At 40.3% G+C, this 24,305-nt stretch overlaps 1 protein-coding gene across 2 annotated transcripts in view; it reads right to left on the bottom strand.

The window, feature by feature from the left end:
• Positions 1 to 724: 724 nt before the first annotated feature.
• The window catches only part of pcdh17 (protocadherin 17), a 59,568-nt gene continuing 35,987 nt past the window's right edge, over positions 725 to 24,305 (bottom strand). For both annotated transcript variants that reach the window (XM_034869556.1, XM_034869546.1), the window contains exon 5: positions 725 to 5,543. In XM_034869556.1, coding sequence (XP_034725447.1) covers positions 4,846 to 5,543 — 698 coding nt within the window. In that variant the 3' untranslated portion in view covers positions 725 to 4,845. The remainder of the gene's footprint in view (positions 5,544 to 24,305) is intronic.

Consider the following 24,305-nt stretch of genomic DNA (forward strand, 5'->3'; position numbering starts at 1 on the left):
TTTTGTTTTGGAAAACAAGGAAAAAGGACATTAAAAACCCATTCCAAAGCTCTAATACTTTAAGCACCAGTCAGCACAAAAAGGTTTGTTCACCATTCTTATTGGGGAACTAAACACCACAAAGGAGACCACATATGTCAGTGTATGTGTTCCACTCTTATCATGTAACTCATTCAATCTGAATTAGGCAAACCAGATTTCACTGAGTAAATGGGAAGCATACAGTACAGTTTATCTCCCTAACCGCAGGCCGATGAAGAGACTTCAAATTGGCTTCTGAATGTAAATCTAGCTAAAGGGTAGAGTCAGAGACTGAGTAGAATTATTACACATAATTTCAGGCAGCAATGTATTTGCCTCTGAGCAATAAAAAAAAAAAAAACTAAAAGTAATCTTTTGTGTGGCAAAAATGTGAACTTGTAATGAATGAATAATCCTTTGCCAAAGCAACAATTTGTTAGTGTGTTTGTGTGTGTGTGTGTTTGCTTGGGTACGAGGTGCATGCATTTAAAAACAAAGAACTCTAATTGAAAAAGCCAATTTTTATCTAATCCAAAGAAAGCTGGCACTCTGAAAATAAACAGTGCAATCCTATTTGACAAGGCAAAACTGAGATTTTGAGAGAACAAAAAACAAAAATCGAGTGCTCAAGGTTATCTCTTGGGAGAAGAGAAATTATGACTAGCCATTCCTTTATCGACTCATACAAGGACAAGAGCAAACATTATTAGTAATTGTTTTATTTATTTGATCTTTTCATCTTTTTTTCAGATAGATCACAATGAACACAGCCTTTAGACAATAGCAGTTGAAATAATCCATACAAATGAATGTCTCTGGTCTTTTCATCAGTTGCCCATTGTAGCATGGAGCCCTATGCTATCGGTGTGGGCTTAGGGGTGAGGGGACTGCACTGACAAACATTGGGTGCTTGTTTTAACTAACCAAAATGGCATGTTGTCTCTATGTGTGTGTGTGAGTGTGTGAACCAGTGGCTGTCTGAGTCTGTACGCACTTGCATCAGTGTCACTCAGGGACCAGAGGTGGTTAACCACATTCAACAAGGCCCTGTTTTATTCACTTCCTAAAAGCAAGACTCTTGTGGGCAAAAATAACCCACTCAATACCTAGATTGGAGTAATGCACTGCCAACAGTATATGATGCCAATGGTGTGTAATCAAACAATAATGAGAGGCTTTGCATTATGCTTAGTCTCCAATTACTGTATGTGTTGACCTCAGCAGCAGCCTCTGTTCTACTAAAACAGCATATAGCCTGAGAGAGGGGCCATGGCTTTAAAGAATACCTTCCACCCACTGCACACAGCTATATTCCTGCCTATGGTTTGTGAGTGTCCAGACAGTGGCCAGGCCAGGGGAACACCATTTAAGGGAACAGCATTTGTAATGTGCCTGAAGTGTGACAGTGACTGTTTGTGGCAGCCAGACCGAGCAAAAGACAGAATCCTGGGGTGACCTCTGCAAGTTGTTTTAATGAATACACAAATAAAAAGAGACCACAGCAGTGTAGTTTTTGTGTGAGTTGGAACTGAATCTTTAGAACACAGGTAACATATGTTAAATAAGAAGAAAGGAATGGTTTTGTCAAACAATGAGGGGCATGAAAGTGAATCAAGCACATGCATATCGACACAGTAGAAAAGGCTTGAAATAGCATTAATGAGATAAAAAGAAATTAAGCCACAAAGACAAGTGTGGAAGTGTCACATTTGTCTATGTAGCGTTTGCCCTCTCTTTCAGCCCTCACAATAACATTAAGGGGTTATGCATTTAGAAAAGCAGTGTTCTGCTTAAGTGCCTGGGCAATCGTGTGTGTATCTGTGTCTGGGTGTGTGCGTGCGCACATGTGTATCAGCATTTTTGTCAGGATCATAGCTGCAGTGTGCACTTTGAACAGCACATTTGGACTGTTTGCATGATGTGAATGTCAGGCTTCCTTGATTTACCTAGGTATTTGAGAGAGATAATGAATAAAATCTCATTTAAAAATAATATCAGTATTTTCCTCCTCCCTTAAATCTTTCAAGCCCTCTCTAAAAATACAGCCTCTGCCGTCTCCCAGTAAAAGAGCAAGGGTAAACCGAAACCAAATATTTTACAGAAGAAAGAGAGGAGAAAAGCTAACAGTTGCTTTGCTCCTTAGAGGCGAGAAAGCAAACAGCTGAAGAGGAGAAAAGTAAGCAAATGAATAGTGAAATATAAAAAGATGGCAAGTAGGCAAAAGATACAGCAAATGGCAGAATGACAAGCGGATGTCCATACATGTTTCTTGATTAAAAAAAAAAAGAAACAAGAACAGAAATACCAAAATACTCAGATGTTCCATGTCTGCAGGATAAAATGTGTTATATCTGTTGTCAAAATTCCAACTCAACGCTTGAAAGTAAACACACCAGGAGCCAAATGAATGCAAGTCACTGTTCCCTCTCATGGCTGCATCTTACATAGATGTGGTGATTGAGGTCATATTTTCCAAAACACATTTAGTCTAATAGCCTACTGATCTGCTTATTTTACTGTCAGAGTATATTAGAAAAAGCACCTCCCTTATTTCAGAGAGTGGCCGAAATGTGCCAAAATTTTCAAAAATAAATGTCTGTATCATTTTTTTTTAAGAAAGCCTGAATGTGAATAGACTTGGTTATATAAACCATGTACCTAAACAGCTAAGACATCAAATCCAAAGTAACGTCAGACAGAATTTTAGATGTCAAGTTTCTCTGCAAAGTATGAGAATTCTAACATGTATCGAGAAGGAGTACACACATAAACACGGACTGCTGAAAAAGAACCTCTGTTGGTCCTTAATAGAAAATGCACATTCTGTTGGACCAGGGCTTTATAAGCAGTCACAAGCTCCACAGATACAACAAGCTCTCTGCAGAGACAGTAAGGCAGTTTTATGATCACCAACGAAACCACTCCATTTTCCATATGGCAGGTTTCTGTTTTGGAAAGAAAGTAAAAACATAATGAACACAAGATACGCATACTAGTTATTGTTAAAGAAAATAGCTGCCCTGTAAAAATCTGCTCAGTAAAAATATTCAAACTGTAATCTTGTGGTTGTTGCTCTTTGTTGTTGGTTTGATTTGTATTCTAGATCAGCTGGCTCATTAAGCTTTCAACAGTTATTGTATTTGATCCAGATGGACCTTTGGGTAAAAAGAGGCGACATCTCAAAAGCACTGAAGCCAGCCTGCAAAGACGCAGAACAGAGGAAAAAAGAAAAACATCAACAAAAACCCAAACTAAAGCAAACTCACAGAGTTCGACAGCTACTAAGGCAACTTTGCCAAATACAATATAAGCCCATGTATATTGCAACACAACTATATATTAATTTAATAAAATACACAATATAGCTTTTGTACACATAACAATTTGGCTCAAATGCACAGAAATTGCAGTAAAATCAATAAAAATATGTCAGTTTGATGTAAACACATCTAAATTGAATACATTTACACATATAATGATATTATGTATAGTGATAATGTGAAGGGACATTTTCTTGTTTATTTGTATTTTTGGATATTTGTCTTCGAAACAATGGCAGTGTCCTTTGCAGTTCTTTGAGTTAATACCCCGCACTTGACCTTAACTCAAGGACACTTTTTGCTGAGATTCCTCATTTTGTTTTTTCTTATAAAATGTATAAATATTTTGCTAATATTTGGACACTATACATGGATTCTTACATAGTCATCTATATAATGATATAGATATCATCTTTTCACAGTTAAGGAAAAATGTCCCTTTTTATACAACTTGTGATTGCCTTAAGGCATAGTCACACACATGATAATTCACTATACACAAGGGACTGAAAGCTGATGATGTTCATGTATAAGACGATTACACGGATGGCCATTTGTGTGTAAGCATTAGTGTGCACGTGTGTGTTTGTGTACGTGTAGGGGCATCAGTGCATGTTAGTGTGTCAGCAGGTGTATTTGCAAAGTGTAGTGCAAATGTGTGTAAAATTGGTGCAAGCAACTACACCAGTTAGCAACATGAATGTTTAAATAGAGGCATGAGACAGACACAGCTTACACATGTAGCTACAAATGACAGGTGAAACATGGTTACACTGTTAATAATTATCTTTCAGCGTGGCAATTAAGCCCCTCCTTCCCCAAGTCCATAACCAACCCCTGAAAACACACACCTGATTAACCAATCATGTTCAGATACAGGATCCATCACACGTTAAACACCTATATTAAAGTCAAGAAAGATACGGTTATTTTGTGTATTTCGGTCTCTCACTGTCCCAAACAGATTCAAATTTGTTTCACTGTTTCCACATCGATTGTCATGTCTGACCATAAATAGTCCTTTTTCATTCAGTTCCTATGGCCATCACACATAACAGAAATCCACCTACACACACTTAGATATGTGGGATTTCACGAGAGACCATGAACAACACACTTATGAGCTGGTGGGCACTTAGATAATAGCTTGCGAGGTGCCAGAGGCATAAGCCTTTTGCAATTTGCTTAAGAATCCAAAACAAAAAGAGTTTATAAATTCAGAAGAATTCAGATGTTTGTTACCCAGTTCCTTTTTCGTTGGTAGGGATCCTTGCACCTAAACCGGTGCCAAATGACTGACATAATAAATGTTCCCATTGTCTGTCCAGTGTCGGCATTTTCAACAACAAATACAGTGAAAAAAGCTCCCATTATAAGAGCCATTTAACCTTTTTGATTTGTTTTGGTGACAGTTTTGGCATGAGAGTTTTTGGAATACAATTATATTCCTCTCTCCACCTTTTATCTTCTTTTTGTTGCAGTCATTTGTGTCACTTCCTGAGTGTCACTTCCTGAGTGTGCCAGTGGCCTCACTTCCTCTGCAGTCCTGCAATAGTTTGTCGATATCTCTCACCACCTGGTCAGCGTCCATTCTGTCACGGTTTGCGTCTGGCTCCACCTGCTCCAGAATACACTCCATTTCGCCAGTTGCCTCTTGGCTGATCCTGGAACGGGCCTCTGCGAGCACCTTAGCCACGGGGTCTGAGGGAGGCAAAGGTGGGTAGACCCCCTGGTCTCTGGTTTGTTTGGTTGGTGACAGGTACTGGCCATCAGGAGGCCCGTAGTGGCCGGAGCAGGTGGCCGGAGGAGGTTTGCCTTCAGCTCCGTCAGCGGGGCTTTTGACTGAAGAGCAGGGAGACATGGTTGAGCAGCCCTTGGTAGGACTGCCAGAGGCTGAAGGTACCTCTTGGAGCAGTGGACTGAGGGCACGTTTTGCTTTTAAGTAGGGCTTGACATTGGCTACTAGGATGGTGTGGTCACGCCTCTCTTTTCCAAAGGTACAGAACGTCTTCTTGCCATTGGGGTTTACAGTCTCGTAGGTCTCTGTATCTGGCACAGTCTCCATCCCTGCTGGCACAAACATATTGTTGCGGTAGTCAACACCTTCTGCCTGGTTTCCTCCAGCGGGGAACTGGGGCATCCAGCAGCGGTCAGAATGACCCAGTACTCTGCACTCCTCTGTACAATTCACACAATCCTCATCTGCAGATAGAAAAAAAGGAAGGGGATGGATGGAGAAGAAAGTGATAATTATGTCAGTAGTATGCACAGAATAAAGGAAAGCCACACAGCGTGAGGGTAAAAGAATCATAGGACCATCAAAGGAAAGCCACACAGCATGGGGGTATAGAATCATAGTACCATTATAAAACTAAACTGTACAAAGAGCTGGAGCCCAAAGTTAAGAAAACTAGAGCTGAACCTAATGAAATTATGTAAAAAAGGATGAGCCAGCTACAGCTGTCCCATTCCAAACACACATACACACACACAAACACTCTTTTCCAAGAGACTGGGGGACACCTGCTAACATTTTCCAAAGCTCTGATCAAGGGGATGGCAGAGCATACAGAAGGGTTGGGGAGAAAGCGAGAGAAAAACAACAACAGTTGAGGTTTGGCAAAGGCATAGTGCCGTTATCATAAATTCATGTCAGTGGGCTTTGAAGCCCTCCCTAGACAGGGAGGCTGTGCCAAATGGCTTGTGCTTTCTCCCTGTGTGTTTGTGCCTGTTTATTTGTGTACTGATTCTTGATGTTGATGTATGTGCGCGCATGTGTGTATTAGTGTGTGCATGTGTATCTGTCTTTCATCTCTATTCAGAGGGATGCACACACTCTGGCTGATTATTGGAGTGTTCATGCCTGTGTCAAACAGATCCAGAACTCGGTTAAAAAAATAATAATAAAATAAAGCGAGGAGTCTATTTTTTCTCCTCATGGGCGTGAAGTGAAAAAAGAAGCATCTGTTGTTCCATAAATTGAATATTTCCATTGGCCGGATGGGATGAAACCAAAAGAAGACAAGAAGATGGGAGCCTAACAGTTGGAACTATATGAATGAAATTGGTACAACTAATTTCTTGTTTGCCATCCACACATCAGCCAGTGTGCAGTAATCAGTTAGTGGTCAGTGAATGATAACAAGATAGGAAAGATATTAAAACACTGATTGTGTGTCATGTTTGGCACTAGCCTGGTCCTACCAGGCTCTCGAACATTTCATTTGTACAGAGAGTGGCCACTCTACGATGACAAGCGTTAACTTCCTTGAAGGCGGGTACTCAGTTCTGCACAGAGTCACCCAGGTAGCCTGGCTCCGCCCCCCTACGTTCTGCCTGGTATGACCACGCTAACAAGAGGGGAGACGACAACAACTATCGGCTTAGCATCGCTAGTGTTAACCTTAGCTTAACTCCTTCACCACTAATGGAGCGAGCTGGTAAATCTAACTTTTCCTGATCCCCGTGGGGGAGGAGGGCCACAACATCATGGCCACCAACAAAACTCAGCAAAGACCCTAACCCTTGATCGGGATTTAAGTTCTGGACATTCGGCAGCGCATCTTTTTCCGTCGCCATAACAGAACTTGCCAAAGGTTACCAAACCTCAACATCATCATTCTCAGCCACTCCCTCTGTTTGCTGATTGGACCGGTAAAAATGTGTCGGGAGAACACACGTAAATATACCTCAAACCCAGACGGAGGACTGAAGGAAAATGAAAATTGAGCAGAAGTACGTAGGAGGGCAGAGCCAGGCTAGTTTGGCACGCCTTAGCATGTGAAAACAGACAATTTGCACATGCTACTTGAGACATTTTAGTATTCCGCCTTTACAAACCCCCTCCAATCATTCCACTAGTTAAAATAGAGTAAACTCAACAAGGTACAGGCTAGACAAACACAGAAACGCAATAAAACAACAGCATTTAATACTGCTCTCCAGTAAAATCCAAAGGTTGCTTGCACAGGCTTCCAAACAAATGCAGCAGCTCAGGCCAATTTGCATATTGGTTTTGAGATATGAAATGCATCTCTGCCTGTTTGTAGAGCCAAACGTGGCAGACAAACAGCACACTTCCAATTTCTTATAGCAATGAAACACTATTTTGCTAAAATTCACTTTTCGGAACAAAACAAACTGCAACAAAACTGAGGCAGCTTTTCTTTGTTAAGAGGAATTAGGCAAATCTATTCATAGGAGCTTAATTTCAGCATTGTTGATGTTTGTATAGCCCAAGGAAATTTTCACTTGCACAAGTCGCAGACAACAATATTTTAGCAAAAACATAGTTATAGACTAAGCAATTGTGTGCTTTAATAATGAGCAGCAAACAGCTTGTTTCACCTTTCAACTCCCCTGCTGCATGTTAATGGTTTAAACCTTGATTCCTCATGATGAATCTTTGTCCTCGTTCAGCGTGGGACCAAAACCACATTTTAAATCAATGTAATTTGTCCTCCAGTAACATGCCTGTTGGTGGTTTAAAGTCTAAAAACAAAGTCAGTAGGTGAAAACTATTGCCAACTAAATGTGAGAAGACAACAACATTATTGCTAAGAGCTGGAAAACCACACCATCAATTCCATTATGTGATGCATGGTCCTTTACAGTATGGTGAGAGTGCTGCTGTAAAGACCACAAGATGGGGCCTAATACAATCTTTCATTGATGCAAATGAGTGGACAGAGTGGATGTGAGTGCACTTGGCTAGGCTGTCTTTGCTGTGATGCGGGTCAGCAGCCTAGATTCCTGAGAGACTGCCCTCCTAAGCTGTAGAGATGAGCTTAACACTTCACAAATGTTTGAAGAAGCCAAACAGCGCTTGGCAAAGAGAGCCTGACATTTCCCATGTCGAGGCAGTCATCTGAAGAGGAAAGAAGGTGAGCTGGAAAGCCGAGGCCAGGCCACTTTGAGATGGACTACATTTAAATGGTGTGGGGGTGAATGAATTTCTCTGCAAACACTAAGAAGCATTTGCCTGCGTGTGCCTGCGTTTACGGTAGAGTGCTTCAAGATTTGAGTGAGAAAACACAAACAACATGTCAAAACACAAAGATCGATGATTTGGACGAAAGCTTGAACATGAATTACACAAACCTGAATACACTGCCCAACCAGAACACACAATTATTGTAATCCATCACCAAGCCACAAAATATAGACCCAACATGTAACCGAGCTCAACCACTGGATAGCAACTGGCTTCCACTCACCGCCCTTTGCATGCATTCCAGACACAGACAATTAACTTAGCCCCTAAAATGTCTTCATGCTCTTAGAGGTGATTCTCTGTTCACCGTGTGCATATTAAAGCATAAATAATCCATGCAGACATATTTCCCTCTATTTAGTTGGAGGAAACCTCTGATAGATTATTTATGTCTCAGCTGCATGTTCAACCTTGAGGCGTTCTCCTCATATCTACGCTTTACAATATGACAGATGAGAGCAAGGGTGACATTCATCTGCCTCCCCCCCCCTCCCTCTCTCTTCACCATGGCTTCACCAGCTCTCTGGGATGGGCAACAAACACACATTTGCCTGTGATGATTTGGCTATCAGAGGCGTGCTTACTCGCTCTCTCTCTCTCCAGCGTCCCTCTCTGCTCTTGTCCAAGATAAATTACACTGATAGCTACACTTAAACATGCAATCATTTATCACTATTTGATTCACCACTCGGTCAATGATTTGATATGGTACCATGATGAAGCACACTAATAAGAAGCTTTATTCATTATTTTTGAATATGCAATAAATCATTAAGAAAACTAGTCATATTACCATATCACCTATCGCCAAATACGCTTTACTATTTCTTCATCACTAGAGACTCACTGTTATGTTTTACCTTGATATCCTGTTAGTAGACGTCCTCAATTTATCATAGGGTCATTTTTCCTTTTTTTGACAAGTATCATTGCTTTCATTTTTCAGTTAAAATTATTTGTAGGTGTATGTTGTAAAATCTAAAACCTCAAGATAGCATACATCTCTGGATATCAATCTGTGTTTACAGCAGTATTTTTATCTTTCGTGTTCACTCTGTTATCATGTTTGCAGTCCTGGCCATTGATATTGTAGGGCTAAAGGAAAATGTGTGCTTGAATCTCATCTTACAAACAAGGCTTGAAAAGGACAGTACCTATTCTAACCACATTAGCCCTGAACTAAATTGGAACAAATGAAAATGAAAGGGGACGAAGAGAATGATATGCAGAGAGAATTTTATATTACTCAGTAGAAAGCGTGACCAAAACATCTTAGACATCAGAGAGAAGAGAAGAGGCAAGCTTCAGCACCATTTACAAGAAAGTGTCATTGAAGATCGAATTGCCCGGTCAGGAAGTCGACACTGTTGATGTTTGTATCTTTGCAGCCCTATTGTAGACAGCTGACCTGAATCCATGATTGAAATCAGATATTTATTACACCTCTTTTGCCAACAAAAAAAGTTTAATTAACTCCACACACTCTTTTGTACTTGTGGCTGCTTTTGTTAACAGTGAGAAGCCAGAGCTATCTCACTACCTCTGGCAGGGTTAATTGCCTTGCTTCAGGGCAAAATAGCAAGGACAGCTATGTACTTGCCAGTTATCTTTACTGCCAAGAGCACATGAAACAGATATAAAAGTAGCTAAGCTGCTTTTAAGGTGAACCTGCCCCACTTATTTCATTACATTGTGGTATTGTCTAAAGTTCTACCATTGATTCTGCAACATTTGTTTGTGGAGAAACAACTTAGTTACCTTGTTTCAAGCCATTCTAGCATGGTATAGAAAGCAAGCAGGAAGACTCGGCTGGATTTGTGCCAGTTCTCCTTCAAATTCAACAAAATTGACTCTGATTGGCTAACAGCTATCCAATAAGAGCCTCGCTATCAGCATCCTTTACCGAGCTCAAATGGGCAAGCTCATGAATAGTAATGAGCTCAAGCAACATGACGTCAGACTGACCAGCTTTTGTAATTGGAGGTTCTGCTTTTGTAAAAGGGGGTAGCAGTTTATTTTCACATTCACAACATAACACAAACACATATGGACCTAACATGTTTCAAAAAATGCAGTAGTAAAAATGATTTTTTGTGGACGGGCACTTTAAAAAAAATCTGTGCGCAATAGCAAGGACACACAGTGTCAAAGAAACCTTAACGATTTCAGTAAGACCCTTAAATCAGAAACCTTAAAAAAAGAAAAAAGGATGCAGGTTCCCGGTGTTCAACATCACATGCTGCCGTAACAACACCCGAGGTGAGATAGGCCAGTGACGGCTAAAAAAAGATGAGTTAAGGATTTGTTAATTACTTTTTGAACCAATGAGATGCATTATTTAAAATGCAAAAATCTAGCGTCACATGTATCTCTTTTATGGGAGAGGGACATTTTTAGAGGCAGTTCTTGTAGAATAAATTATTAAGAATTAAGAAATCCATTGGAAAGCAGGTAATGGCTGCTCAATGTTTTCAAAACAGTAGAAGGCAAAGGCAAAACCGAGAACTACATCTATCGTGCATTGAAATTGCATATGCCCTGTACCTACAGTATATGTGTCTGTAAGCATGACAGGGAATGTGCAACACATTTTCACTCCTAACTCGACAAAAAAATTCCTTGGTCATTGGCATGTGTTACTCACGCAATAAAGTCTCCTTCCACAATTTTCAGTCTTTCAAACTAATCTCCACCATTGTAACTCTAAATACTACGTCATCTAACAGTGCTGCAGTCGAGCTACTGGGCTTGTTTGAGGCGAGCTGCGCATCAACTGTAAAGAGGATAGGCTATCCGCTATCACAACTCCACTTGACATGATTCACAACCCAGTGTTCACTGTAAAATGTCAAGATGGAATGAGGTTGATATTAAAAAACTCCAATAACCCAACGGGGTGTGGAATAAATAGTGAAGGACAAAAACAAACATAATAGAGTTACACCCAGTGGACTTTATTTTTAAAGTGTGTGTTCTGCTGTCATTTAGCTAGTAATCATGATATAAAAATCCTCAATAAACAGACACTTTTTAATCACCGTCTCATATCATGAGAGTTATCAGTATTGTGAAAGCTCCGTCTGCCGTTTCAGCATCACAGCAACTGTGAAGGGGCTTCTTCTACAGAGCCGTAAAATGCCTCTCATTTCTTTCCAATTTCTAAAAAGAAAAATGCCCCTCTGTTTCCCTTCCAGAAAAAGTATTTTACTAAATTAACACTCAATTAATGAGGGCCACAGGCCACATAAAGTAACACACAGGTGGGCAAGAAGGCACAAGGCTCTCTGGTCACCATTCCAGAAATCCGAGGTTGGAATTTTGCCTCACCTCGATTACATTTTTTAAACTCTCAGGGGGGAAGCTTTCAGTATGTTGCGTGAACGATGTGCACCTAAACCTGTGAGTGTAAAAATGTGCCTGTGTATCAGTGTGTGTCATAAAGCATGGTGTGATTTCCCTAAACATCCTTTTCTCCCTCCAGACGCCTGCCCCCCTGGCCCTACATGCCCATCCCTTCTCGCTTTATTACCCAGCCCTGTGATTAATGTCCCTCTGTCACACACCGCAGATCCTGTGGTGGGAGGGAGAGAGGAAACAAGACCGAGCTGTACAAACATAGGCTATTGCTAGCAAAGCAGCAGCAGCAGCAGCGGGCTGAACACACAAACGTAGTGTGATAGAGTATTCATTAAGTTCAAAAAGAAGGTGCAAGAAAGTAAAAAGCTGCAAACACATAAGAATTTAGCATCCATCACAGGAGTGGTAAGTCATTTTAATATCATGCACACCTGGCTTGTCATTAGACAGCTCTATGAGTTCCTAAAGTAGCCTATGCGAATGGAGAACGATCTCCAAGATAATGTGTGTGTGTGTGTGTGTGTGTGTGTGTGTGTGTGTGTGTGTGTGTGTGTGTGTGTGTGTGTGTGTGTGTGTGTGTACTTGTGTGTTGAGATTGTATGTGGTGAATATCCCCCAACCCACCCACAGTGGACAGGAGGAAAGGCAGCTGACGAATTGCGCAGAGCATCTGTGACAGACCATGACTGCACCTGTTCACCTGAGGGAGCTCACAGTGTGTGTTTGTGTGTGCATTCAGAGTGTTATGGTGTTTTTAATCTCCTCGCCCTACTGTTATCTAGCCCAGCTGATCCATGCAACCCCCTCTCCCCACATTCTCAGCCAATCATGATGACTAAATATTTGAACTGCACAGATGAGAGAGTCTCCTCTCTGACTGAGCCTAATGTTGAGTAAATATCTTATGACTTCTTAGACCCCAAGTCTACCAAACAAGCGTTGGGTCTTGGTGAAAAGATGTGTGGTGTATGTCTGAAATTTCTGATTTTGGTTTATAAAAAAAAACAGTTTAAGCAGTGGGCAGGAGGGCAGATTTGTCCTGGGGCTATGTACAAAAAAAGCTTTCAATGAATATGGTGTTCACTGTTGAGGTAGAGCTTACGGTTTCCAGTTTTTGAATGTGTGGAAATGACATTATAAAAGAACTGCTGTTTTATTATGAAAGTCTGCTTTGTTATTTATTCTGCTGTAAATTTGGTTTTACAATGACACAGACCCAAAGGAATCAAAAAGTTATATTTTTCATCACTTTGGATATAGAGCAGGTTGTTTTATATTCCTTTCTCCTTACATAGTATTTCTGTGGTGAAAACGAGAACATTACTCAAGTGTATTACTGAATCTGATATTGTTATGATTCCAAAGCAGAGCAGTGCTGGGAAAGCAGGTTCTTCTCTACAGTTGCAAGTCGGTATTGTAAACTTTATTTTAAGAGGTTGCAATACAATAGTTTCTCAATGAAAATGCTGTTGTGGTGTAAGCAACATAGTTTGCTGTGGGACCTGCATTTTATACTGGCCTACTTAAAATGTATTAGCAACACTACATAGCGCACATGATGTGATATAAAATGGTAAATTGGCGTCACAGCACACAGCCATTAAAATGTATCAAAATAGTAGCTGTATCCAAATTAAAACACTTTTTACATTATATGATAAATTGTTGTTTGGCGTCCAATTATTGATTCAACTATGGCTGTGTGTTGAGGGAATAAGTCTGGATTGTTTTATGCAGTGGGTGGCTTAGCACAATGAGAAGGATACTTCTCTCCAGTGTAATAGCTTTTATCACAGTGGGAGGCAAGAGAATACCGATGCATGGCAGGAAACGCTTGGCAGCAGCGGTGGGGGGTGCCTGGTGGCTGGCAATGCCGAGACTGAATCAAGGACATGTATCTCAGGATCAAACACGTCCTCTCTTCAGGCGTTACTTCACAAACTGCAGGCCCCTCCATCAGCTAATGCCTGGCTAAGTTCTTCAAAGAACACCCTGAGGAGAGAGTATTTATGCATAGGAGAGAGAGGGATAAAACCACAAGAGCAGGAGGAGGAGGAGCATAAGCTCATATTCAAACAAACACACAAAGCCCAATCAATGATGAGCAAGCAGGGCTGTGTGCTGTGGGTGACAAGAAAGGTCTGTGGGTTGTAGAGATGATGGACATCTGGACAGCCATGATGGTGTTCTTGAACAGCACTTTTCTTTTAACACAAAGCAGCAATGAGGGCTCTAAAATGCAGGATGAGGTCCTTATAAATACAAATTAGTTTGCAAGTGACCTACTTGGTTATATAAAGGCTGCCGGATGTGTGTAGGTGTGTGTGTGAGTGTGTGTGTGTGTGTGTGTGTGTGTGTGTGTGTGTGTGTGTGTTTTCCTGTTTGTGTCTTAACAGGGCAAAACATAATGTACACGTTGCCCACTTTGAGTCAATGTGAGGGCAAATGAAGGGCAAATTGATAGTTGTGTAATGAAGTTCATTTAACGATACATGGATTTATATAAAAATCCATCACAACATAAGTAGCCTTGCATCACACGTTCCCACTACATAGGAATGGTATTCTCTTTTATCTGTTGACAATCACACTTCAGACACTTCAGAAACAAAACTAGCAACCTCAACAAACAGGTTCAACAGTGATGAACGGCCACGGGAATTAATTCAAGGCCAAAAAAGCAATGACAACAGGCAAAGTGATGTTTATATGTAACCACATCTGTGATGTGTGACAACACTCTTCAGAAGGTTCCCACCGCTGCGCTAGAGCAGGTTATTCACTGTTCAAAGTTGTAACTGTTCTTCATATAGCTGCTTTCACTGCTGGACAGAAATATAACAGTTTTTTTTGTTGTTGTTGTGCACATACAACTCTGAGCATTCACTGTTCACAGCAGTCAGAAGCCCTCAGATATTGCAAGGTCAGTCAAGAAAAGATTCTTGAATGAGCCAATCAAAAAAACCTGAGCATCTTTCCAACCTGCGACTTCAGACCTTGTATAATTCACATTTCCTCTGGCTACAGCTTGCTCTTTAACCCCTCTTTCTCTCATAAAAAATTGTTTAGCAATACAGTGATATACTTTAATATATGCAAATAATGTATGACTGACACATAACTGTCAGCTATTACAATTTTACCATATCTATATAACATATACTAGATTTTGCCATAAAAAAATCAAAAGCTGAACTAAACTTGCATGTTAAATCCAGATTCATTTGGGTGTTTAAAAAACCGGTAGGGACCCAAAATGGAAGAAGTATGGAACAAGCGCCTATATAAAATGTGCAAATCTTTATAGATAATCGCTCACAATTGTGATTCTGTGCATATATATATATATATATATATATATATATATATATATATATATGTTGAAGGTTATAGAAAAGCTTGTTTTACTATTTATGTACACAACTACAGCAAAAAAAAAAAAAAAAATACTATAATATAGTCTATTTACATGTTAAAAGATTTTATCCCAACGTGTTTTGGACCTTAGTGAGTGAGATTTGTGAAAGCCCAGTATCAGCAGTTCTAACTGGTATTCCCAGCTCGTCTCTACATGATACAAATGCTGTAAACAAAACTCACTCAGTGTATTCACCAATGAATAGACAGACTCCAGGTTGTACATTTAGCTAAAGCTATCCTGTATACAAAATAAAAATCATGTATTTACCCTATAATAGACAGGCACACATTGCCAACACGTGCACTACATGCAAAACAAAGCATGCACAAAAGAATGTGATCCTATGTATTAATAATGAAAACAGTGTCCAAATTATTGAACATAAAATAATGACAACAGCTAACAAAATAAGCACGCTACAGAGCCTACTTTTAAAATGGGATTAGGTGGTGGTTAGCAAGATGGAACAAAGACACGCAGACAGTGACAGGTCAATAGCATATTGCTACCTTCACCTGGAGAGATCCATGAAGGGTGGCACAAAGGGTGGCAATAAGACAAGAAGGGGACTTATTAGAAGATGAGGCGAGCAGTGTGGTGAATCAGTGGCTAATCCTCCGTTTCCTCTAAGCCTGTGTAATTAGGACATGGGGGAATGCACCGTGACAGGGGATGCTTCTGGACCGCCTTGCTTTTTTTCATCTCTTTTGTTTATTTCTTCCCTCTTTAGCTTGGGTTTATGACAGTTTGTCATCTAAATATAGCATGCATGTGTGTGTCTTATCTTTATTGTGTGTGCATCGCCGCATGTTCACTCATAAGCAACATAAACAGACACAGCATGCCTGCACCATGTTTTCTTTGGACTCACTACTACTTACTGTTTGCAGATGTGAATGAGAGTGCACTCTTTTTTTTGCTGCTTTAGTCGCTGCATGACACCCTCAGATTGTATTTGGCATATTTGCTGGAATCAAATGAGCTGTTTCAGTCAAAAAACACTACCTTCACCACACACACACGCAAACCTAAAAATACAAACACATGATATTTGATGGGTCCTACAACTGTAGCGAATGAGGAGAGAGTATGGACCAGACATGAGACCAGAAAGGCTGATCAGCATCTTTCTGTATGTTAATAGCCTTAATCTACTTCCTTGCCCCAGTAGGCAGCAAGGAAAGTTGCCTTGGCCCATTTAGAGAGACAGTGAGTGTAGGAGAGAGAGAGAGAGAGAGAGAGAGAGAGAGAGAGAGAGAGAGAGAGAGAGAGAGAGAGAGAGAGAGAGAGAGAGAGAGAGAGAGAGAGAGAGAGAGACAGAATCTATGACTCACCAGCTCATTACAAAAATCCTGTTTCCATCCAGGGAGAAAACAGGTTTAAAACACCCTATTAAGGGAAGAATGAAGGGAAACCTTTTGTTGCTAATGCACAGAGAGTTGTCTTTTGATGTCTTTTACTCCAACAGTTTTTTTTTACATTCTAACTATACTGCTTCACTGATGCTATTTCCACCACTTTAGATTTAGTGCCTAAAATAAGACGCCATGGCCCTGTCCTTAAAACTGGCCTAAAACAAGGATAAACACATCCTTCATTATGGAGGCTTCATTCCGATGATCCATACAATAACAAAACGATCTATACATCCACACAGTACAATCCTGTCACATTTGCTGAATCAAATCACTTCCTTTTATTGTCTCTCTCTGTGTGTCTGCCTCTCTGTTTGTCGCTCTCTTTTGAACAAAAGGGATTTGAACAACTCAGGGTGTCATGGCTTTGTGCAAGCAATCATTCCCATGTGTACCGGTTTAGTGGGATTAGGGAAAGTGCTTCTGATGCTCTGTCTCAACAGAACCATTACGGTGATACAACACAAACAGTATGGAGCAGCATTGTTCTTACCATTGCATTGAAGTTCTGTGGTATTAAATGACCTTGACCAATTTTTAGCGTTTGTTTATGTAGAATGAAGCTAAGCTTTAAGACATACATAAATTCATCAAAATCACGCAAAAAAGCAGAAAAAGGAAAATTCTGTAAGCTATATGCATATTTGACAGCTTGCTGCCACTAGCAATAGCTTCTTCTTAGTGGCTGAATCATGACAAACTCAATAAAAACTGGGTAGGTAGGTGAAATATGCCAAGAGGCTTGACAATTGAGCCTAATGCAAACCAAGATGGGGCCAAAACATAGAAGAATGAATTAGTCATCGCGGTGGCTGACTTAGAGTTGAGTAAAATGCTTCAGAAATCAACAAGGTAAAATATTGGAAATCGTGGTTTTAACATAAGTGCAAACAGATTGCTCAACATGCAGGTGATTTGTAATTAGAGCCGGGCAATATATCAAAATGATATCAACATCGTGACACAAGATTAGATATTGTCTTAGATTTTGGACATCATTATGTTGTAATATTGTACGTAATTTTCTGAATTTACCAGACTATCCTAGCTTTTTTAGTATTTGCCTTTAACCACTCAGTCATTATATCCACATTACTGATGATTATTTGTCAAAAATCTCATCGTGAAATTATTTTGTGAAAGCAGAAATAGTCAACCCTACAGTATTGATATCAAGGTGTTTTATCCCAAAAATATTGTGATATTTGATTTTCTTCAAATCGCTCAGCTCTATTTGAAATTATCTTTCAGATTCAATTTGGAAGATTGGGATAAGTACTATACCACTACCAGAACCTCCAACATTTCTCAGAAGAACAGCTGTGACACCGAGGAAGTGTTGCATACTGACTGTATATATAACTATGTAAAAATGCTTTGAGCTTACGCACAAACTGATGTTACACCTGACAGATGGTTTCAAACAGCCTAAAAAGTTCTTCCACTTACTGGAACGCATAGAATATTTTCACCATTATTTGTGTGTAAATCACATAGAAATAAGGACTATTTGTATTCCATTTTGCAAAAAATTGGGAATGTCACTACTGGAACAACTGTTTGGCTAATAATAATGTACAGCATCATCTCTACGGAAAAAGTATACAGTAAGGTCAAATCACTGAACTTTTTCTTTGTACGGTATATGACAACGATACTGTGTGAAGTATCAAACTTTCAATCAATCGTATCATCACAGACTCTAATAAAACGGGATCGCCCTAGGACTGACTCCCTGGGTGCTACATCAGCCAAGAGACGGGAAGAAGTGTGAAGACACACCAACTGTCATACCTGTCATGCAGCACACCAATCTAAATAATCCTCAGGCACATGCACGTATCAGACTAATACATGCAACAAGAAAACTGTACACTTTAGCATGTAGGCATTTGATCAATTGTGCCAATGAACAGCAGTGTAGCTCCCTTAAGGATATTGGCGGGTGTTGAACAGAGGCTAAGTGGAAAGGTGGAAAGAGGTAGGTTGAGTCGATGGTGTTGGCTTTCTCAGCCCCGGGGCCTAACACATTTAGAGAGCTAACTGACACACTTTGGATGTATTAGCCACAGTGAGCCCTGCCAACCTCTCCTCTATTTCTGCTACACCACCTCCTCCTCCTATCGCCGTCTGTCTGTCACTACAATCTCCTCTCCATGCAAGACTGAGGAACATGCCTAGTGTTTCAGCAACATTGCTTTAGCATTGATGTTCCACCGTGCCCCAGCCAAATTGGTGTTTGCAGTCTAGACACTGGTTGCTTGCGTCTCTGTATGGATAAACATGCACACACACTAACACTCTCACTCGTCTGTTTATAAGTATGATTAGATTAAAAGAAACTGAAGGAAAGGCAATAACGGTCTATTAGTCTACCCTTCAGGGGGGATAATCATTTCAAATAGAAATGTGATTTTCATCTCACTATCTAATTTCTACTTTCTTTGCCTCTCCATCTGTTTCACTCCTGAGACTGTTAGGTTATGAGCACAAGGCTATACAATAGGCAGGGTTCAAGTCCAGGCCGCTGCAATAAAACACAAACAAATAGAAATATTTAGCAATAAATACCTCTCAGACTTGGCTCGTGAAAAAGGAAACCCAAAGGCTAGAGGACCCCAGCTCTATTTGACAGATATATGCTTGGAATTTGAAGGTGAGAAAAACAACTCTCCTCAATCCATGTTGTTGCCTCATTCTATGTTGTGGGGGGGGGTTAAGATTAGGGTCAAAGATTAGAGGGCTTACACAAAATAAGAATAGGATTAAAAGAGCTCAGAGATGTAAAATTACAGATCAGAGAAGTGGTGAAAACACACCTGAATTGTAAACAAACTCATCACACGTTAGCCACCTGTCCTAGTCGTCAATCCTGGCATCATGGAGGGGGGACGAGTTGGGGGAACAATACAATGTATTACTGATGAGAGACAGGGGAAGTGAATATTATGGAAGCAACATCCAATATTCCAGAGACGCATTCAGCACACATCACAGGATGCCTCTGCAGTAAGTCTGTTAGATTTGGGATTATTGGACTCCAGAGGGGCCTGGGCACACATGCAGGCACACACGCAAACACGTGTACACACCCACACACACACACACAAAATCCACACGCACAACCCTGCCTGATAAGATTCACAACCCAGGCTAGCAAAGCACTGCAGCGCAGAGTATATCTATTCTAGTAACTCTCCACAGTAGACCTCTCTACTGCAGCATGACAATGTGATACAACATGTTGTAAGTCGGTAAAGGGAGTTGGTGTAACTCCTTACCAGTCCAGTAAACTGCTGCTAGTTGGTTTGAGTGCAAAACTTCCATGAATGCCATCATGTCTATTAGATGGTTTGGACAAGTTCTTTATTTTGCTTGTCAAATTACAAAGCACATGCCCATTAACACACACACACACACACACACAAACACACACAGACACAGATCCATGCATTTGTGCACACACAACCGTAAGTTGCCTCCAAGCTCCAATGAGTTCATGCAAATTACAAAAATGCAAATTCCGGTGGTACGGCTCAGCTGTCCTCGGATGCATTTTGAGGAAAACACGACAAAATGGGGAAAAACTCACATTTAATCTATTTCGTTTAATCTTGACAGAAAGAAAGACTACCTAATCCCAACCCTGGCTGCCTTTCCACCCCAATGACCAGACTCTCCCCATTCTGCCACCCCCCTCCTGCATCCCCTGCCCTCTGGGCTAAAACCACAGGTGCAGGCAAATGCAAACCACTGGGTGGAAAATGCTCATTGACAGCATTCTGGTGTGTTTGCGATTGGTCAGTGAACAATGAGGGAGTTTCCTGAACCACTTGTCGTGCCGATGGAACAGCTGGACACCAACACCAGACACAGATCAGGGTGGGAAGAGACCATGCAAAACAACAGGGAACTTAAAACTCAAATGAGATTAAGCAGAGCTTAAGCTCACTGTCATTACACAAACTGTGAGTTGAAAAGAACAGAAAAAATTGCAGAGGACACAAACCTAGCTAAATCGCAATTATTTAAGAGAAATTCACTACATTTAAATGTTTGGACTACAATTCACATTGCAAATGTGTTTTCTAGAGAACAAGGTGTGCAAATGAAATAATCTTCTGTATACTGTAGGACGTGTCTGGTTTTAATGTCACTTGAAATTGGTGTTTTTTTTAAATTCCTATTTGAGTAGAAGTGGTCATAATGTGGTAGCTCAAAGCTGAAAAAGGAAGATGGTGGTAATCACCTGTTGTTCGATAGGTCTTAAAATCTGATGTGGTTGCCTGGATACAGCAACAGCAAGAGTGCGTGTTCTCCATCAGTCTCACTCTCTGCTATTGTCTGATTCTTCTTTTTTGAGCACAAGCACACAGGCACATAAGTGTGCGCAAGCACAGATCCACAGCCATGTGCACACCCGAACCAGCTCTCATCCACATGATCATCCTGAGCAGCATTATCACAATCTAGGGAACTAGATTATCCCTAGGCTCAAAACTTCATCCTCTTTTATCCCCACTTGGGAGGGGATGAGAGGCAGTACAGGGGACCATCAACCAGATTTTCAACTTGTTAATCAAGGCAGATTTTGATCACCTTCAGGGACAGATGGACAACTGTTTTCAAAATATCGCCCTAGAAAGGGCATTATACTGTCGAGGATACTTTCCAGACCTTCACACTGAGTAAGTTTACATGTACACCAATATTTCACAGTTACTCTGAATATGAAAATATTCCAAATTTGATAGAGGTCATGTAAACAGCATATTCCGGTTGGATATTTTGAAAAAAGACATTTTTCCAAATATAGCATTTTCCGATTCAAAGGTGGGAAATTCTGGTATTATTAGGGTTTTAAAAGCAGTCTCTGGACATGCATACAGAGCATTCGGAATGTGCGTCTTAATCTGGGTCGAGTTCTAGGTCTCCTGCCTGTTTACGGTTTAGGGTCAGCTCTGTGCGTTGCTAGGGTTTTGGTACACAAACCAACCAGCCAACAGTTTGCAGGGCTGCAGACCCGATAATAAGGAAAAACACCTTTAAACTACCTTTAAACATTATCAAAGACTCAGATATCAACAGGTTTTTGGATATGCGCACACATTGCTATGACGACCTTTTCAAGAAGCTGATGGTAGAAATGAAAGAGGCAAACATGTCTGCGCAGCTGGTGAACTTTGAATTTTTTTTTATTTTACATGTAAATAAGAATATTATTGGATTTTAACTTTCTTTAGCCATGTAAACAACTTAGTCGGATTATCATCTTTTCGGAATAAGGCCAAAAAACTGAATATTATTTGCATGTAAACATAGTCAACGTTTTCCAAGATTCCATATTAATCTCAGAAATGCTTATTTTCTAAACATATATCAGATACAGCTGCAGACATTTCAATAAATATGAGGCAATGTGTGGTGCCTTAGAAAAAATGTGTATGCTGCGTTTCATCTAAAGAGTAATGAGATTCAGTTAAAACTATGTACTGCTACCCTCTAGGATGCTTTAATTGAGTATTTCTCCTTGCTACAACTAAGTCAAACAATAAAAAATGCAAACACGTGTTAATCTGGTGCTAACTGGAATGAGTAAAATACAGTATATAGGTTGAGTGTTGCTCTCTTCAGAACTTGTTACATGCACAAAACATCCAACCATCTACCACATTGTGGTCTGAATTTCAATGAAGTGTGTGTGAGTAAACCAAAAGAGGAGGAGCAAACTCCCATAAGCTCTGTCTGAAGAGCCATCATACTTAGTTGTTTACGCTGCAAGTCTAAATCTCCATTATAGATCTTTGTTGTGGTTTGAGGTGGGATGTTGAGGTCAGATTGTTAATTGGCTGCTGGTAATTACAGATGCATTTTAAGCTTGCCAACATTGTCCGTTGGGCTTTTGAGACCTGCCTTGCAACTAATGCACCGCAGAGATTACTGCAATGTACACAAAAGTCTTATTCATGCCTACTGAAGCACCAATTAAAGCTTCTTATCATAAGTCTAACCTGGTTATCAGCCTGTCATTGAGCCATTGTAAGCATCACGTGTTCGGTATATGATGTATTTAGTGAATTAAATTATATTTAGGTTGAGCGGGCCCATAGCTTTTTACACATTTAGATCAAATCACACTGTCTTTGCCACACCCTTCTTCATTTAAATATTCTAGCTCAACATTCCTTCACCTCTTCCATCCTTTGATAGTAGCCACAATAGTATTTTCCCGTTTCTATGGGGCTGCTTCCCGAGGAAGGGAGGTAGAGCAGGGACAATAGCAGCCGCCCAATTAAAGCTGTGTTGGCCTCGCAATTCCTCAAGGTATTGCCATGTGACAGTTTAATTAACCAAGCCCCTTATCTTAATTTAGCAGGATCAAAAAGTAACAAACTGAGGTTATCTGAGAAAAACACTCCCAGTCGCCATCCTTGCATACTCCCCAAGACACACACATTCTCTCTCTCGCTCTGTCACTGTGAGAAAGCTATGATACATGCCACATGTATAACAGAAGTATTTGATGAATTCATACAGCTAGCTTTAATTGCAATCCACACAGATACCACAAAGCGCTATTAAGGGGGTGAAAATGCTTTAATGCATATTCATTACAGCTGCAGAGGTCTGATGATGGGGACATACTTGTCTACACTGTGGTGAGTGTGTGAACATGTGACTGGGTTCAAGCATGTCCAACTAGGGTATGTGTTCATGTTGACAGGTTTTTCTTTTGCATTTTAAACTGGTGGCTTAATAGGTGCAGGAAGCCGGGCACCATGGAGCCTGCCAGCTGTCCTGCCTCTCTTCATCCGTCCATCCATCTATGATGAGCTCTTTCTTCTCATTATCTTATCACTTGTCAACTGGTTGCCAACTTCCTTCCTCTATTGTGGCCCCAGGGCTCCAAAAATCTTTTTTACTAGAAGCACCATAGCCCATAACTGAACATTTTAGGGACACAGGCAGAATATTTAGGCAAGCACGCCTTAAATCAACCCCAACCCAATTTTTCACATTTGTCTTATTTTAACTAATACTAATACATGATTTATAATGCTAATGTCATTCATATGAATAGAGGAACTTCAATGTGCTGTTTTACTTAAATTCAAATTTTAATTGAATTGTGCTTAACAAATGCACATTCAGAAACGTAAACAAAGTATTATTACTGTCAATGTACTGCATTACCGCCTCAGCCTCATACAGGCTCCTTCCTTTTCTTTTGTTGTTAAAAGCAAAATAGTAATCATATCTAAGGTGTTAAACTTCCTAGAAAAAATGAACACCTAGTGTGGAAAAGATTGAGCGATGGGTGAGCCAGAGACAAAGCAGCTCATGGCACTCAAAACACACAAGCAGTATTTGTTTTGATGAAGTAAATCGTTATATATTTGATCAGCAACTGCATGTTCAAAACTCAAAAATAAAGTAACTTTCACCATGGCTGACTTTTACGTAGGAGGAATCGGGACACCACAAAAGCGAGACACACACACACACAAGTGTGGATGAAGTTAACCACCCAGTTGACTTATTCTTAGAATCCACTTATTTGAGTTTATGTATTTAATTCATGTGTAAGCCCTACTATTATTGCTCTTTATACCATTTCGGATATCAAATTTGTCTTCTTTTCTCACAATTGTGATCCCCCTGTCTACTGCAATCGCATAAACCACATCTCCTCTCAGTGTTTTATTCCCTCTTCTTCAAATTCTCCATTATCTATAGCACTGCAGGCGGTGGATGAAAGGACATTACTAGTTATGGTT

This window comes from Etheostoma cragini, chromosome 1, assembly GCF_013103735.1.
Source record: "Etheostoma cragini isolate CJK2018 chromosome 1, CSU_Ecrag_1.0, whole genome shotgun sequence".
NCBI classification, from domain to species: Eukaryota; Metazoa; Chordata; class Actinopteri; order Perciformes; family Percidae; genus Etheostoma; species Etheostoma cragini.